This window comes from Ceratotherium simum, chromosome 1, assembly GCF_057802395.1.
Source record: "Ceratotherium simum simum isolate JZ-2026a chromosome 1, ASM5780239v1, whole genome shotgun sequence".
Lineage (NCBI taxonomy): Eukaryota > Metazoa > Chordata > Mammalia > Perissodactyla > Rhinocerotidae > Ceratotherium > Ceratotherium simum.
Genome location: NC_141900.1, coordinates 32,055,975 through 32,074,978, shown reverse-complemented (window position 1 = coordinate 32,074,978; position 19,004 = coordinate 32,055,975). Strand labels below are relative to the sequence as shown.

Below are 19,004 nucleotides of genomic sequence, written 5' to 3'. Positions count from 1 at the left end.
CATATCACCTCTAGCTGCTTCCTCTATATCATCCTCTCTACTCCCATTGTCCTTAATAAGGATAATAATTCTACCATTAAACCAAATGCTAACTCAGTGTAGCCTAACCTGCCTAACATTTTATATGCATCACCTCAATTTCCACAACAACCGTACAAGATAGGAAATATTATTCTAATTTTATCAATGAAAAAACAGATGTTTCAAGAGGTAAAGTGGCTTGACCAATATCACATCCACTGTACATGGAGGAATGGGATGTGAATTCAAACCCAGACCTTTCTGATTCCAGAACCCATCTCTTAACTGGGATTCTTTCCATGTCCACACACACACACACACGTACCTCCTTCCCTGCCACACTTGATTTCCCAGTGATGATGTGATGATATTTCTCTTCTCTCCTGTCATTGATACAGTAAGGGAAACAAACAGAGTAGATGAAGCAGAATAGCAACGTCCAAGGTATTGAACTGAATAAATAGGATATTGAACTGAAAATAATTTGAGGTAGATCTAGAATTTCTTCCATTCTTAAAATCCTCCAATGACGTTTTATCCTCGTTCCTCTCTGTTCAAGCATCTCACATGTGTAATGAGCTCTGACCAAAGGACGTTACTGTGAAAATTTCAAAGCAACCAAAGGCCAGAGACAAGTGGGTTGGTCTTAATTTGGCTATTGTAATAAATGTCTGTTTTACAGTCTGTAATTGAGGGCAGCCTGCTGTGGTGGGTATGTATTGAGCCTGGGAGAGCTGCTGAAGAATACTGGTGGTCTTTTACTAGTAGTTGGATGATTAATTATTATACCTTCTGTTAAATTTTAAACAGTGAGAATTAGGTCAATGGGAATGATTCCCTTCTTTCTTTCTTTGAAAAACCTGAGACAGTGACAGCATTCAATTTCCTGGTGTTATTTTGCTCTTATATCTATCAATTATTTAGAGCTTTAAAAATCTGCAAAAGAAACAGAGAAGTGTGCTGTAGCCTTTTTGGTGGCTGAGATCAATGGTCACACCTCGAGAGCATCGACTGTCCTGTCCTTCTTCATATTCTCTGTGCCACCTCAGTGCCTGGCTATATACGTTTTTGATCAAAAACTGCTTGGTGTGGACGGAGTAGGGGAAGAATGAGAGTCAATCAGAGAGTACAGTTTGGAATCAGGCTTGCAGGCACGTTTGGGGGTGAGAAAGCTCAATTGTCCTATGAAAATTGGCTCTAACAAAGGCTTGTTTTTGTGATTATTTGCAGAAAGATTACCACTTTGAATATACAGAATGTGATAGCAGTGGCTCCAGGTGGCGAGTTGCCATTCCGAATTCTGCGGTGGACTGCTCTGGCCTGCCTGACCCAGTGAGAGGCAAAGAATGCAGTATGTTTGACTTTTTGACTATTTGTTTTCCCCATTAAACTGTAACCCCTTCATATTAATCCAAGAAGTTAATTATAATGAATATAAGAGACCTTCGAAAAAATGAACACATAGCATTAATGTGTAGTAGAACAAAAGCATCCTTTTTCAACAGTCAGTGCCCCTGTGTCTGACATCTGTAGTGAGAGAGACACAGGCAATATTAAGGGATATTATTTAAATTTATTTATTAAAAAAAATCTGGTGTACTGTCTTACTTGAAACTCTGGAGGGCAAAGTGGCAGAATTTCTCTTTAATAGATTTCTTTTTTCCTTTAAATTTTTAAAAAGTTAAAAAAATTTGGTAAAATGCACATAACGTAAAATATACCATCTTAACCATTTTTAAGTATGCTGCTCAGTGTGGCATTAAGTATGTTCACCAATATCCATCCATAGAACTCTTTCATCCAGCAATGAATTTATTTTTTTTAGCCATAGAAATAATGTAATTTGCCTTTTTAGTGTAACCTATAGAGTGATTGTAGAATTGATGAATATCAAGTCAACAGCTTGCCTTTTAGCAATTAAGCAGATTTGAAGTGCAGCATTATGAATTAACAGAGAAATATGTCATTAAATTGATTTTACTTTATAAACTCTACTTTTTTAAGTACTTTAATTTGATGAGTCACAGCTTCCTGTAGTGAAGTAATCTAGGGCTATACTAGAGTTCAAAGCTGGAAGTAAGACAAAGAGAGGTTATTTTGATTTTCCCTACAGTCTTTCAAATGATATTCCTCAAAGCTTGGTTCTTCTGTTCCCAAATGAAGGAGTAGATAGGCAGATTATTAAATGATAGTTAATTCCTTCCTATTCATAGGGAGAATGTGTCTCTGTTACTGACTGGAGGAGTATTAGCATAGGTGGTGGGTTTACTGATAAAAGAGATGGGAAGACAGCAATAGTCTTATGGGGAAAATTAGGGAAGAAAACCTTCATTTCTTGGTGAATGATATTAAATGAATACAGAGAGAACCTGAGAACCTCTGTAGCCTGGTGAAGACTTCAGTTTAGCAAGAGTCTTAAGAGCATAGTGGAGTCAGTATAGAAGAAGATGATAGAAGGCTGAGGGGTATGCCACCGCCTGTGCGGAGAGAGGATCAGCTCTCAGTGAGGGAGGATTGTGGTTAAAAGGAAAACAGCGTGAATAATACCTATGTTATTAGCCCGTTGTAAAATTGCTTCAGTCACTTTCCTAGAAAATCTGTATATTATTTATCTATATATACTTTTTACTTGTGGGCTAATTCCTCGGTTCCCTTGTAAACAACCCTACTGAGGTGGACTACCTAACCATTACCAATACTACTCTGTATCTAGGTGATGTGCTGATGCTGGCTAGTGTTGCCTTTTGAGAGGTGATTGTTTGAAACAGGCCATGGTGGAGTGTTTTACACTATGGCAGTGGGCAAACACTGCAAATTGGGCGCCTTCCTTCCCTTGGGAGCTGGTTGTTAAACATTTAGCAGCACACCACTGATTAAATTTATTGGCCAAAGGTTCAAAAATCTGTTACAGAATTGATGCCTTAATAGGAGTTATTTCTATTTGAATGTTGCCAGGGACATTTTTTGCTCATTCTTTATTATAATTTTCCACATATAATGTTATGAATCTGATACTCCGCTAGAACTTTTCTAAAAAATCTGACTGGTAGTCAAATCACTATTAGTTATTACTTTGATACTACTTATTTTAAAAATGATACTTTAAAAATGACAAGACTTATGTGATGGCTGGGCATTTTTTATCTTGGCATTTTATATAAAACCTGAATTTGCAAATATTTCTGCATAATATACTTAAATCTACTCTAGAAACTGTTAGTCTGGCCTCCAATATGTGACTTTTTCTTTGCATGGTAAAGGCAAGTTGTTTTAAAACTCACAAGAAACTTAATATATCTAAGTAACTTAGAAGCTCAGTTAATTCATAACATTAAACGTGGTGCTTACCACGTTACTAGTCATTAAAGTACTGCAGAAGGCAGTTATGGTAATAACTGAATATTTCTTCAGTGGCTTAGATTTTCTATTGCTAATAATAGCTGCCATTTCTCACATCCTGATTATACGCTAAACATTGTGCTTAGAGCTTTATATAATTCTCCCATTGTATCCTTATAACAACCCTCTCTGATAGCTACTATCAGTGTTTCCATTTTATTGAAGAGAAAACTTAAAGTGGTGAAGTACCTTATCACAGGTCATATAGCCAGGATATGGCAGATCTGGGATTCAAATGCAGACATGTCTGATTCCAGAGCCTGTCTTTTATCTACTGAGTTAGACTGCCACTTAAAGATGGCAGTCTGGAGGAGCTTACAGGGCCACATGTGGGGTATGTAAAGCTCTGTTGGTGGACATCTTCAAGGGAAGATTTTAGAAACTCTTGTGCTTCAAGGATAAAAGTGTTGTGGTTCAGGAATGGCATGCTACTTGCAAGCTGTGCCTGAGTGATGCCAAGTTCTTGGATGGTGGCTGATGCCCACAGATGCTAGACTCAGCAGTTATGCCATAATAATATGGCCCAACAGTTGGACCATATAGAAATAGAAAATAAAAAAGTGGAACGTGGCAACTTCAAGTGAGTGAAGAATATTTAGGGCAATGGTTGTGTGGGGCATAATTTCCCCATATCCTAATGTCTCTAAATGAAGTCAAACCCAGAATTTGGCCTCAATTGAGACTGCTATAGATTCTTCAAAATGTAATTGGGTAGATCTTTTCCTCTTTCTCAAAAAGAAGCCATAGAGGCCTTTTCTTAGGAAGGGGATTATAGGAATGTTCAGGTAGCAGTTGAAAATTTTTCAGAAAATCGATAGGCAAGCTATATTATATACCTTTATTAAAAAATAATATAAAATGTGGCTGCAAGTCTCTTCTAAGTGAAGTTAATGAGCAGTCAAGTATCAGTTTTTGTTGTGCTAGAACCCTGGGGTGTATGTGAGCTTGAAGCTTACAGGGCTCAGCAAGTGAGATTGGGAGCCCTCTGGTTATTAACTGACACTAATCCCCCTTGTCTTCCTGTCCCCTCTGCTCTGGAGAGCTCCTCAGTCTCCTAGGCAGTACTATTCTGGGCAAGCCACTGAGATGACGTCATATCTCTCCTTCTCTCTGCTAGCTATAGGGAGCTTTGCCACTTCTCCCAAGCCCTGGTGCCAAGAGTCTTGTGTCTGTGGGCATCACTCACCATCTGAGGTCTTGGCATCACTCAGGCATAGCTTGCAAGTAGCATGCCATTCTTGAACCACAACACTCCTTATCTTCTCTCAGAATAAGATGATATAACCCCTGTCTCAACTTTGTCCCTTCTCCACTGTTGGGTCACTTCTCTTTTGCACAAGAGTTTCTAAAATCTGCCCTTGCCTTCTGGGGTCCCCTTGACATTCTTAGATCATGAAAAACAATAGTCATTTGGAATGGTTGCTTGGGTGGGATACCTTCTCTCTCTCTCACTCACTGGAGAAAAGGACATTTTGTTTCAAATCAAGCCTTAGAAATAAAAGCCTGGCTATTGGAAGTGGAGGGAATTCCTTTGCTTATTTCCTTACGGATTTTCAGACAAGTCTAGAGCACTGAAGGGGAAATAAACAGAGCAAGTTACCGCTTCCTTTTGGGAGTATCTTCTGTTGCTTACTCCTTCAAATATTACTCAGTCCATGACTTCAAGTACAACCTTAACACATCATTTCTAATTGGGGATGACTATTTAAGACATCTGTAATTCCATTTGGTGTGTTAGCATCAAATCAGTCATAGTCTCGTGGACGTTGTTTAATCTTATATTTCAGTATTTATATAAACTTCTAATATTTGATTTTCTTGACTCAAAAAGTACTGTGTTCAAATTAGAAAAAAACCCTTGAATACAAAATTGTTTTTTTTTTGTTTCTCCTAGATTTATATTGTTATATATTTATATATGCAGAGTAAATCATGACAGTTTGAGTCAACTGCTTTTGATTCCAGTTTAGAAGTAAAAGAAGAAAGATTCTCCTGGAAAGAGTTGGTTTTAGCTTTCTGAGGGGGATATTTAAAAATCCATTTCTTGGCATCATAGCTTTTTCAAGTGTAGGCTTTTCCCCAGGATTCAATACCTAGTCTGTTTCAGTTGTATTAAGATTTGGTATTGGTACAGCAGCAACTGCAGTTGGGCAAATTGAGGCTGTTGCCATTGAATGGCACTCGCATGTCACACTCTAAGTCTGTGCCATGGAATACTAATCTTAAGAAATGCTTCTCGTAAACAAAAAAGTGTGTTGGGGTTTTCTGTGGTGAAATACTGGTAAATTTGGAAAATGGTGAAAGCTATATTCCCTTCATGGAGGGATGTAGTGCACATTTTACGTTAAAGTCTTTGAGAAACGTGATAAATCGTTTATAGAACATTTACTGTGTGTTAAGTGCACCCTGTTTTACCCAGAGTCTCCCAAGTGTATTTGATGATAAGACTGATTTAATGTGTAGTTGGACCCCTTAGGCTAATTTCCGCAGGTACTATTTTTGGAAAACACAGATTTAAACACACATGTCTGACTAACTTAGTAAAATTTTATATGGTGTTACTTATACTATGATTTAACTAATTTCATGAAGTTTCTTTGATCTGCAAGGTTCAGTTGCAGCATTACTGCATTGGTGTCCCATTGAAGACCTCCCATGGTTGGTGTGGAATACACCTGGGATTAAACCCCAGATCTGCAACTAACTTGAATATCTTGGGCAAAATATTTAGTCCACAGCTATTTATTGAGCTTTAATTCATTCACTGAGGAAACATTTATTATTTCCTATATTCTTGACAGTAGGGATCCAAAAATAAATGAAAAAAAAGATTCCTGTTTTAAGGACCTTTCATTCTAATAAGGGAAGAGCTGGGTGAATAAATTGTTTATCATATAGGGGCAAAATGCATGATAAATATAAATACCAAAGCTGATCTTACCAAGGAGGGAGGGGTGACTTCTGTTGAGAGGGGAGTCAAGAGAGCTCACAGTGAAGCAGGTGTTTCAAGTTCAGACTCATTAGTTACCAGTTGAATAACCTTGAAAAATTATCTGAGCCCTGGCAGGTTCGTGTGAAAAATTGAGAGCTGAGTCGGGGATTAAATGCCATACTTAATGGGCCATACATGTTAATTCTTTGAGGATCTCTGAGGCTAACCCTGTAGGAAGATGTTCTTTAACTCGATGATGCAAAGTGGCATTTGGAAACATTGGCAGGAGTGCAGATTGGAGGCAGCACTGGGTTTTCTTAGGTGCTCTGTGAGATCTGCATGGCTGCCTCTCAGGGAGGATGTGAAAGGGGACAGAGATTCTGGCAAATCTCATAGGCTCCCATGTGTCACACCAAGGACTTTGACCTGGAGACAGCCATTCACAGATGTTTGAAGGGCTTGAATGAGGCGATAAATATAGTCTACAATGCCTGGAATCATAATTATAATAATATAACTTAATAGTAATAATAATAATGAAAAATTATAATAGCCAATCTTTATTTGGTATATGCTAGGCACAACTGTAAGTGTTTTATGTGTATTCACTCAAATTCATCTGGTCATCCCAACAACCTTGTGAGGTAGATCCTTGTATTACCTCACACAGATAGATCAAAGGCAGAATGGGGATTTGAAACCAGGCAGTCTAGCTCCTGGGTCCATGTTGTTAACCCCTGTGGTGGCCTGCCTCTTTGGAATACACTGCAGTGTGTGCTGAGCAAGTGTTAGTCTCCTTCTTGAGGCATCTGTGCTCCTCTAACATTTACCTTTTGACAGAAAAGTGACGCAAATTAATACCCCTGGTAGGTCAGTGAATTTTTTTAAAGATGGTATCTAAAGGTTCAGATATATTGCTTTGTGGGTCATTAATTGATTAATGATCTGTTTGTAGATTTTATTCTTTATTGTGTATATTTTTCTGGAAGGTAAGAGAATAACATTCAGAATTTAGGGCACATTTGTAATTATATCCTCATATGCAAGAAGTTATTTAGTTAGTGTTTTTTTCCTGTGCCTAGAAAATTGTTGGTGCTTGATACATACAGTGTGCCTTAACATATATTAGACAAATGTTAGTATTTTTTCAACTACAGAAGTTCTTAATTTAGAATAGAGTCCTATTTCATTCTTAAGAGGAGGGGAGCTGTAATCCTTTCATAGTTCCTAAGAAAACTCCAAGCACTGGGTTATTTGTTGGTTGAATAACTTGGGTGCCATCAAATTAGATAATGAGTTCAGTGTTTCATTTCTATAGGTGTAATACAGAGACATAAACAGATTTGTAAAAGCTTATTCTATATGTAAAAGGACAGAAACATTTTGTCCTCAATGGTCTTAGTTTGGAACGTCGATACATCAAGTTCCAGGTGGGAAGCGTTGAAGTTAAATTGGCTCAGCGACACACAAGTGGTAGGTGTAAGGCAGGAATGAATAAGATTGTTAAAAGAACAGCTCAAAATCAGGCTTTCCATCAATTGCAGTGTTTGCTGGGAGGTATGATTGAGAGATGGTCTCTGAAAAAAGTATTTTATAAGGAGATGAGAGAAAGCCCTCAAAACTGCAGAATCAAGGGCAGAGAGACTATCAGGAAGCAGAGGGTGACTGATAGAAAGGTGACTTTCTAAGGTAAAGAGGAAAAGTTCAGGATGATAACAATCAAAGTGTTAGGACATAATTGGAAGTTGAGAAAACTGATTTCACAGATGCATTGTTCTGCCCCCTTTGGTGACCTCATCAAATACTCTGTATGTTTTCCTTCCCCTGACCTTCACCTTTGTATTTTTTCTATAAACCTTGTGTCTTCCTGTGCCCAATGGACTGGAATTGGTCTCTCCCCCACATCAAACACTGAAGTCAAGAAGCTACAATAAAATACATTTGTGTTTTCTTTTTAAGATGAAAACTACCTTAGCTTTTTCCTATAAAAAGTTGGAAACTTTTTGTCTAGGCTCTGCTAATTTAGTGGAGATTGTTATCTGTTGTTTTACATGGATCAGCTTTCCTACCATAAGTTGGTGACTTTTGCAGGGGAGGGTGTGTTCTGGTTGATCAGTCCTCTCTGAGAAGTGATGGTCAAACAGTCCTAACTGAAAGCCCATGGGAGGGCCCATTCACTGGATAGGATGTTAGAGGTGAGAATTAGTTTTCAGAGATGTAAAGGCAATACTTTCACTAAATATTCTTTTCAGAGAACAGTGAATTAGAGAACATTAGCCAGAACTGGTTTGTATTAATGTATTCTTTTGTACGTCTCCTGTCTCACTTTCATTTTGTAAAATGAAAGGTGAAAATCATTTTTTCTTCCTTCTCTGTCAAAGAATTTCACAAATATGAACTTAAACATTATACCTCTGTGGCCTACACCTTCATCCCCAAGTCTTAAAGAAAAGTGAAAGATTGTTATTGATAGGATTGAGCTTTAAGAACTTGGTTCTAGTAATTTTATTGTGCCACTTCCGAGTTTACATAGCATCTCGTGTGTTACTTCACTCGGCTAAGCAGCACTGCTGGAACTAGAACTCAGGTCTTTTGGCTTCCAGGCAGAAGACTTTTAATGCTATTCTTTTTCACTTTGGATAAGGATAGTGGATTTTTCTCAGCCTAACATGATAAAATCTTCTGGCTGCATGGTACCACAGGGAGTCTCTTTATTGGGTAGATAGAGAGTTGTAGGAGTCATGGGAACCTATTAGATAGAGAGTTTGCATCTATTGACTGTAGAGAAGTTGAACTAAGTGGCTCAAGGTCACACAGATGAGGAAACTTGGGATCTGTACTGGGAAGATTTATACCAGATACTCTCAATAGTCCTTTTTGTCATTCTGATAGTTTTAGGTGTGATTACACATCACAATTTATTTATTCTATGATCAACTCATGCTTTGGGTCGCATAACTTGTGAATTATAGTGAACCACTAATATATCTTTTTAATGCTCATGAATATTTACTCCTCCTAGGAACACTGCAGTATCTGCCACTATTAGAATTTGGACAGTGTTACCTTCCATTATCCTCCTCCAGCCTTACATTGAGCATGGCAGACAGTCGATGTACTCACAACCAGCCGGCATTGCTGCCCTGTGTATTTTGACAAGAAAAACACCCTCTTATGGTAAATAAAATCTTCCCAATTAAAGGGAACAAGGATTCTCTTTAGCCAAGGGAAAAAAAATGCCTTAATGTGCATAAGAATACCAGCAAGAAATGGCCTGTTTTAATATACTGTTTTGGATTCTTCCTGTCTCGCTTTCATTTTTGTAAAATGAGAGATGAAAATTATTTTTTTCTTCTCTAAGAATTTCACAAATAAGAACTGGAAAAGATAGTGTGTGAGTGTTCTTCTCATCACTAGTACAGAGGGAGGAAGAGCTGAGATTTGCTGGGTTCTGGATGATGCTGAGTTTCTTTTAGATGCCATTACCTGCTTTCTTTTATTTTCTCTGTGAAGAATTACAATAATAAACCTAACAGGCAGTTGAAATTTTAATTATCTGATAATGATAACTGATTGGCTAAATGATTGATGAAGGTAAAATTTATTATTTTTGAGGTCCACAAACTATGCATTATTTTTCCTATTTGTACTGCCCTTAATGGCAGTGAATAATAGTAATAGTTGCAAGAGTATCCTTCTTTTGTAGTCAATAATAACAGTGTCTACAGCTTTAACCTTGTTTTATTTATTTTATTTAAATGAAACTAAACAATTAAAGAAAAATAGACTGTTGGCTCATCTTAATTCTGGAATTGATTGAATTAATCGTTTTCCTATAAATATATGTAATTATTTTCTATTTAGCTATTAGGTTAACAGATAAGATAGATTTTTATAGTGAATTTATCTTAGTAGAATGTCAATTTGATCTATTTTGAGGAAGATAAGTATAGACTAGACTAGACTAGAAGTTCCATGAGAGTAAGGACTGTTTCCATCTTATTCACCCAAATGCCCTTGGTGCTAGTGTTTGCCTACCAAACACAGGTACTCAAGAAATACTTGTGGAGTGAACTAATATAATATAGCGTGATTCCCAGATGCTAACCTGTAATGAGATTGCATAGGCTCAGTAATTCATCAACATCTCATTAAACAAGTAAATTGAAAATCCTTTTATTACCACTTACTATTGCTGTTTACTGTTTAGAAAACAAATTTTAGTAATAAATAACTTTGAGTTAAATAGAAAAATGGATGAATTATGAATAAATGTAATTAACAGTTGTCATCTTTCAAAGCATGAGGTTTCTGGAGGAAGAAAAAGCAAAATGAAGAGGCCTTATGATGAAAAGATTAAAAATAGATATTCTTTAAGGTTAGGCATAAATCATAGATGGTAATCAGCATATAAATGATTCAATTCAGTGGCCATTATTTGGTACATTGTACTGGGTGATTGCATGATCATAATAATACTTTGAATTTTCCTGTCACTTCTTACTTTCAGAGTGGTTTCCACACTCTCTCATAGGACCACAAGCAGTCCTCTGAGGGAGAACGGGAAAGTGGTATTCTCTTTGGAATGTGAATGAATTGAGGCACAGTGGGTTAAGTAAGTTGCCCCAGCCATTTGCTAGTAGGTGACAGACTAATATAAATGCTTTTTTTCTATATCTGATTCTTCACACTTGCATATTTCAACTGTTACAGATTCACAGTAGCAGAAATAGATGTCAGAAAAAAAGAGGCATAAAGCCAAGAAAAAGAATGCTGAGTTTAGCACATGACCTCTTGGTTACAGTTTAGACTTCAAGAGGCTGAGTTTTTAAACGTCAGTCTTCCACTAGGTGCTTAGGTAAAATATTGTGAAATCCCAGACCGAGCCCACTGTTAAGTAGTGTGTGACCTTGGGCAAAGAAAGGTCTTTCTGTTCTCATATCAGAACTTCAGAGTTTGGTTATCTTTAATTCAATTCAGTTACTCTAGGATTTTGAAGTTGTTGAAGAAAAACACAGTCAACCCACGTTTATAACAGTTACAACAGCTATTTACAATAACTGTTTATCATCCTGCTTTTGTTGGAAGGATCCCATGTTGTATAATAAATAAATGTGAATGAAAAGAGTGTAGTCCCTAAGATTATAAAAACTCTTATAATCCAACTAAAAGCCAAAGGCCAAGAAAGCAGTGTTGGAGTAGAAAGTGGATGTGGCTAAGATAGAAGATATCACAAAAGGAAAGGCTGGTGATTGCCTAAAGAGGTCGTGGGTGCCAACTGTATTGACGTAATCTCATGAGAAGATATCACAAAAGGAAAGGCTGGTGATTGCCTAAAGAGGTCGTGGGTGCCAACTGTATTGACGTAATCTCATGAGAAGATATCACAAAAGGAAAGGCTGGTGATTGCCTAAAGAGGTCGTGGGTGCCAACTGTATTGACGTAATCTCATGGAGTGAGTTGTGTTTAACAAGAACATGTAGCTCTTTTCTTCCTTTGACATGTGGCTCTAGAGCTGGCTTCCAGGATGGTAAAAAAGATTGAGGAGTAGTAAATGATTAAAATAGAAAAAGCTTTAGAGTCTTTAGCTCTCTTGTATTATTAAAGGCCCTATACCCGTTTGACTAACTGTGACTACGCAATTATTCTGAAGTGATGTAAAATCATCAATCCAGTGGCAGAATTCTTATTGTCCCAGACCCCTGAATTATATTATTAATAATTGTAGCTAACATTTATTGTGTGCTTTATGCCAGGCACACTGTTAAAAGCTTTATATGAAATATTTCATTTATTCCCACAACACTTAGAGGTAGATATTACTATTTTCCTTTTACAGGCAAGGACATTAAGACTTAATGGAAGTTAGTAACTTGCTTGCTTTATAATGCACATAAATATTATTTAACAGTTCAAGATAGGAAATAAAAAATGATGTGACCTATAATAATGAATTTAGTTGGAATTGCTTGCCCTTTTTGCATTGGTTATAATAATAATTGCTTGAATTGAGTTTTCCTGGGGCACCAGCTTGGAATCAGACAGACCTAAATTTGAATATCAGCCTTGCTACTTGTTAACTGGGTACCTTTTTAATCAGCTTACTTAAATGTACTGTGCCTCAGTTTCCTGGTAAATAAGCATAATATCTTCCTCCCTCACAGGTCTATTATAAATACAGTTGATCCTCATTATTTATGGGTTTCATATTTGAAAATTCGCCTACTTGCTAAAATTTATTTGTAAACCCCAAATCAATACATGTAATACCTTCAAAGGCATTTGCAGACATGTACAGAGCAGTGAAAATTTGAGTCACCCGACCACATGGTCCCAGCTGAGGTTGAACAAGGTGGCACTCTGCTTTCTTATTTCGTTTCTCATCCTGTGAACAAGTATCCTTTTCACAGTCTATTCAATGCCATTTTTTTTTGTTGTTGCATTTTTGTGCTTTTTATTGGTGATTTTGCTGTTTAAAATGGCTTCCAAATGTAGTGCTGAAGTGTTGGCTAGTGAGGCTAATTTCAAGAAGGCTCTGATCTGCCATTCAGAGGAAGTACATATGTTAAGCTTAGTTCAAGCATGAGTTGTAGTGCTCTTGGCCATAAATCAATGTTAATGATTCAACAATGTATATTAAATAAGATGTTTTTAAACTGAAACACACATAAAACAAGGTTATGTATTGATTGGTTGACGAAGATATTGTGACCAGCGGCTTGCAGGAATCCGACTGTGTATATAGGAGCAGTTGTTACAGTATTCATTAATTTAGTGTTTGCAACAACTTTTTATAACTACCGTGAATGGCAAGAATTGACTGTAATGAATACTCAATACATTAACTTTCAACTTTATCTCTAAGTTTTCTTTCTGGCCTTAGACAAGGAAACATCTCTGAAAGAGTTGGGGATATCCTTAATGATTTTTACAGGGCAGTGAATACTCTCTGAAATAGCATCTGTGTGTTTAGAAGACAAGCTTTACAAACACAATGTTCTCCTTTTTAGCTTCTAGAGTTCCTTGTTACACCTTATCATAAAATATTACTAATTAATTAAGTTAAAAGTTCAGTTTTGGACACTAGACTAAACTGTCTTCCAGGACAGCTTTATTTTATCAGAAAGTAAATATACTATGATTATTATCTCATTTTTCAGAGATGGAAACGAAGGCCTAGAGACATGAAGTAATTCACTAAAGGTCGCAGAATTAGGAAGTGGTACAATCTGGTCCCAGGATCGTTTTGGGCTTGTAGCTAGCGTGTAATATTCTTTGCCTAAACTTGTCTTATTTTCTGATATTTTACTAATTTGAAGATATTGATTCGAGAGTTATATGTTCATTGCACAGCATCTTAAGCTTTGCTGAAGAAAACTATTATATTTAGTCAGTGGATAAGTAAGTAGATGAGTGTGGGTTTTAGCTCTAATTCTTTAATTAGTTTTTCAAAATTGGCTTATTTTTATTTCTTGCTAAGTTTCCAAAAGAGGAATCTACCTAAATGTGAGGTTTTGCTCCTTTGCTCTCTGCCGGGAGATATGTTTTTCTTCATAGGATAATTTGGAGGTTTTATCTTGTTCTTGTTTCTTTAATATCCTGATTAAAGGATTAGAAAGCCCTTTGCTACATTTGAGTCACTAATACCACCCTGAGCACAGAGCCACACAACTGGGGGACATAGATTTGCATTTGTTGAATGAATAATAACTTAGCAGCAGAGCTGCCTTCTTCTCTGTAACTGTGTCAACTGTTCTTCACATTGCCCATGCTTGCTGTCTCTGGGTAGAGTTCTCAGAATTAGCAGAGAATGTAACATCAGTAATAAGATGTAGGTCGTGGAGATGAGTAGATTGGAGTTATGAATACTGGAAAAGTGGGTTCACGGCTTCATAGTGGGGATACTTGTTTAGCTATTGCCTGTGAAACACTGCACTCCCATCCATTATCCCCTTTATGTTTCGTTCGTACTCACTGGATCAACCTTTTATTTGGACTTAGTGTTTGCCAAATACGATTAGGAATCCAAAATAATAATCCTTGTTTTCCAGAAGCTCAGAGTCTCCCATCAGCTGATAAGAGGGGTGTGTGTGTGTGTGTGTGTGTGTGTGTGTGGTGTGTGCTTTAATGGAGATATTATGAGAAGAGTATTGTAGGAACACAGAGGGCGGCACAACTGACTGCCTGGTGGGGACAGGGAGGTCTGTTATGAAGAGAGTCATTTTTGAGTTGGAACGGGAGTTTTCCAGAGCAGCTGGGTAGGTCAGCATCTCCAGAGAAAGACCATAGCAGCAAGAAAGAGGATGCAATATTTTGGGAATGCTATGAAATTTTGTTGTGGTTGAAAGAGGATGTGGCGAGGGATGAGCCTGGTAAAATAGGTTGGGCCAGATGGTGAAGTGCATGTAGTGATAAGGGAGACTTTGGAAAGCTTTAATTAGGGTGTGACATGATCAGAGCTTTATAGAAACAATTCTGGTAACGGAGTAAAGGGGAGGAAACAGCTGGGGGAGTGCGGTGACTAATGGGTCATACAATCTTCTGCCTTCCAGCTTTCTCCTGTGCTTCTGGCGAGTATCTGGAAATGAAGAACCAGGTATGCAGTAAGTGTGGCGAAGGCACCTACTCCTTGGGCAGTGGCATCAAATTTGATGAATGGGATGAATTGCCAGCTGGATTTTCCAATGTTGCGACATTCATGGACACTGTGGTCGGCCCTTCTGACAGCAGGCCAGATGGCTGTAACAAGTAAGAATCCAAAGGAGCCTTTGGATCTTGACTCAATACTTGAGAAGGGTGTAGTTGCTCTTTTCCAGAAAGAATTTGAGGATAATCTTGGTACTGACTGGGATTATAGATAAGCTAATTGCAAAGAGTCATTTTTTTTGGACAGTCATTAGGAATAATGTAGCTGAATTTTCATGAGGTTAAAATAATTGCTCTCAAGATGTAATAGATACTGTGTGCAGAAATGCAATAAAGCTATTAGAAAAACAAATTAATTTTCTAATAATATACTTATAACTACATTCAAGCCCGTGATGTTTCTACAAACCTTTCTCTAATTTTTAATGGATAATTTCAGATTTTTTTTCTTTTCCTCTGAAAGGAAGAATGTGTAACCGTCATTTAGACACTTGATAATCTCCTGTAAGAGAGAGTGGGTTAAATACTCACTGCTTTGCTTAATGTCTACCTTTTATGTAGGAGATTATTGGCTTTGCCTATGACAATGCTGGAGCAATGTTAAATTGTTTTGAAAAAACACAAAATGTTTACCTTTGGGCTGTAACCCTTCCTGTTCTCTTGTATTGACTAGGTAACATTTCCTTTCGTATGGCCATGTTTAGGAGAATTAAACCTTAGGCCTTTGGCTACCTTCTGGCAAGAATGGCTTCTCAGCAACTCAAAATTTTTACCATGAGCTAAGGATGCTGGGGCATTATTTGGCTGTGCTAAATAATACTCCCTCCCTTCCTCTCTTCCTTCCTATCTTCTCTCAGTCCCTCTTGCTTTCTAGCTCTCTCTCTGCCAAGTGACATTTTTGCTCCCCTGATGATGGCCATTTCATTATATAGGGTTGTGGCATTAGATATCATTAACAGGATTAGTTCTCTAAATATATATATATATATAAATGTATATGTATATATATGAATATATACATGGACAAACACAAGTATATATATACACATGTACAATATATATGTATATACATATGTGTGTGTGTATATATATATTAAATTCATTTAAATAAAAGAGTTCCTTATGGAAGGTGCTAGTATAATTTTATGGGACCACAGAACTTTGTTTTGGTGGGCAGGAGATATTGACATGGCTTCTTTTTCTACTTGGAATAGTTTATTCATTAAAGAAATTAATGATAAACAGAAGTTTTTCGATGTACTATCTTCTAGTATGATTTTCTCAATGTAAATTTCAGTCTGATATTGCTATGATTACCTCTCTCCTTCCTGCCTCTTTTCTATTTACCCAATCTTGCATTCTTTTTCTTCTTGTTAGGTGGTTGGGTCGTATAGAAGATGTGCATTGAACTTTATAAGAAATTGCCAAAGAATTTTCCAAAATGGTTGAATCATTATAAACTCCAGCAGCGCGCTTGAGTTGTAGTTATTCTACATTTTACCGACATTTGTATTGTCAAGTCTTGTTTTATTTTAGCTATTGTGGTGTGTGTGTGTGAAATGATATCTCCTTGTGGTTTTAATTTGCATTTCCCTTCTGTATAATAATGTTGAGCACCTTTCGTATGTTCATTGTCCATGTGTTTATTTTTTTTTTGAGGTGTCAAATTGTTTTACCCCTTTTCTACTTTTTTTTGGTCATTTTATTATTGAGCTGTAGTTCTTTGTGTATTCTGGACACAAGTTCTTGTCGTGTATATATTTATATGATATTTAACATGTAATATACGCATATACACATATACATATGTGCATGTGTAATATTTCCTCCCAGTCTGTGGCTTTTGCCTTTTCATTTTCTTAAAGATGTTCTTTGATAAACAAAAGTTTAAAATTTGAAAAACTGCAATTTATCAATTTTTTTCTGTTATGGTTAGTATTTTTTATATCTTCAGATAACTGCTAATTCTCAATTGCAAAGGCTACAAATTACAATATGCATTATTATAGTGTAATTAGAGTTGTACTTTTTCATATGTAAAACTTTACAACAGTATAGTTATATTTACACCCTCATCTTTATACTATTGTCTTATATTATATTTAGAAAAATATTATAAACCCTATAATACAGTGAAATGTGTTTTAAATAATTGTTTTTTAAAGAATTTAAGAGATGAAAAAATACAGCTTTATCTGTTTATCTACATATTTACCATTATTAGGACTCTTTCTTCTTTTATATAGATCTGAATATTCATCTAGGATTATTTTTTTCAGCCTCTAAAATTTCCTCTATCACTTTTTATAATGCAGGTCTGCTGCTCACAAATTCTCTCAGCCTTTGTTTACCTAAAAATATCTTTATTTTAGCCTCAGTTTCGAAGAATATTTTGTTGGACATAGGACTCTGGACTTCTTCTTTTCTCTTTCTATGCTTTGAAATATTGTTCCATTACCTTCTGAACTCTCCCTTGTTTGTGATGAAAAATTAGCTGTATTTTGTATGATTAATTCCCGCCTATGTAATGTGTCTTTATTTCTCTGGCTACTTATAAAATGTTCTCTATATCTTTGCTATTCAGCAGTTTGATTATGATGTGCCCAGGGTTGGTTATCTTTGTATTTAATCTGCTTCAGGTTCACTGAGCTTCTTGGATTTGAAGGTTGATATTTTCACCAAATTTGGGAATTATTTTAGCCATCATTTCACCAATAATGTTTTTCTGCCCCTTTCTCTCCCTCTTTTCCTTCTATGACTCCAATTACATGTATGTTAGGCCACTTGATATTGTCCAAAAGTCACTGAGGCTCCATTTTTCTTTTTACTTTTTTTCTTTCATACTTCAAATTACCTAATTTCTATTGCTCTATCATTAAATTCACTCGCCATTTCTTTTGCAGTCTCAAACCTGATCTTAAGCCCATCTGGTGAATTTTAAATTTCACATATTGTGATTTTCAGTTATAGAATTTCCATTTAGTTTATTTTATCGTTCCTATTTCCAGTAAAATACTTGAGATTCCCCATCCCTTCACTCATTGTGTTCATCTTTTATTTAATATGGTTGATTATATTTGTAAGAGCTGTCTTAAATACTTGTCTGTTTCTTTTGCCCATCGTTTTTCTCAATTAGGGTCATATTTTCCCACTTCTTTATATGTCTAGCAAACTTTTATTATATCTTGGGCATTGTGAACGTTAAGATGTAAGGAATGTGGATTATTTTTTTCTTCATTTAAAGTGTGTTGAATTTTGTTCTGGCAGGCAGTTTATTTACTAGAGGAGCACCTTGATCTCATCAGGCCTGGTTTTATTATTTTTTAAGGTGGCTCTGTATTGGTTTTACACTTAATTCTAGGTCATGGCGTTTACTCTAGGGCGGGCATTGGTTTTGTAAATAAAGTTATATTGGAACACAGCTGCACTCATTTATTTATGTTTTGTCTATGGCTACTTTTGAGCTCCAGTGGTGGAGTTAAGGATTGCTGGAGAGACCAGATGGTTCACAAAACCAAAAATATTTACTCTCTGGCCCTTTATGAAAATGTTTGCTGACACTTGCTGTAGGCATGGCCCTTATTCCTGGGGTGTGCAATCTGGAGTCTCAGGTGAATGTCCAATGTGGTTATCAAGTTTTCTCCTCTCTGGCTGGCCTGGAGCTCAAATGACTCCCATTAAAGTGACCTCTATGCTTATGTCTCAGCTTTGCAGTGGCTGTTCTCTGCTAGGCCTATACACTCCAGCCCCAACCTCAGGACCTAGAGAGAAAATCCATGTGGACTTCTGGAGCCTCTGTTTTCTCCGATTCTCAGGCCTGTGAATTCCAGCTGTTTTAGCTTACTCATCTCTGATGCTCAGCTCAGTGATACCACTGAGCTCTGCTTGGGTGCTATGTCCTGGTGCCATAGTCTGGAAAGTGTCCTGAAGAATGAAGTCAACGTTAATTTGGGCTTTACCTCATGCAGTTTCCTGCTCTCAAGAATCTCAGTCCTGCACTGCCTGT

General features: G+C 36.7%; 1 protein-coding gene across 4 annotated transcripts in view; it reads left to right on the top strand.

Moving 5' to 3' along the window:
• Nucleotides 1-19,004, top strand: part of ELAPOR2 (endosome-lysosome associated apoptosis and autophagy regulator family member 2) — a 178,820-nt gene that overhangs the window by 87,314 nt on the left and 72,502 nt on the right. For all 4 annotated transcript variants that reach the window (XM_087446031.1, XM_087446080.1, XM_014788143.2 and 1 more), the window contains exons 2-3: nt 1,252-1,372; nt 14,905-15,100. In XM_087446031.1, coding sequence (XP_087302157.1) covers nt 1,252-1,372; nt 14,905-15,100 — 317 coding nt within the window. The remainder of the gene's footprint in view (nt 1-1,251; nt 1,373-14,904; nt 15,101-19,004) is intronic.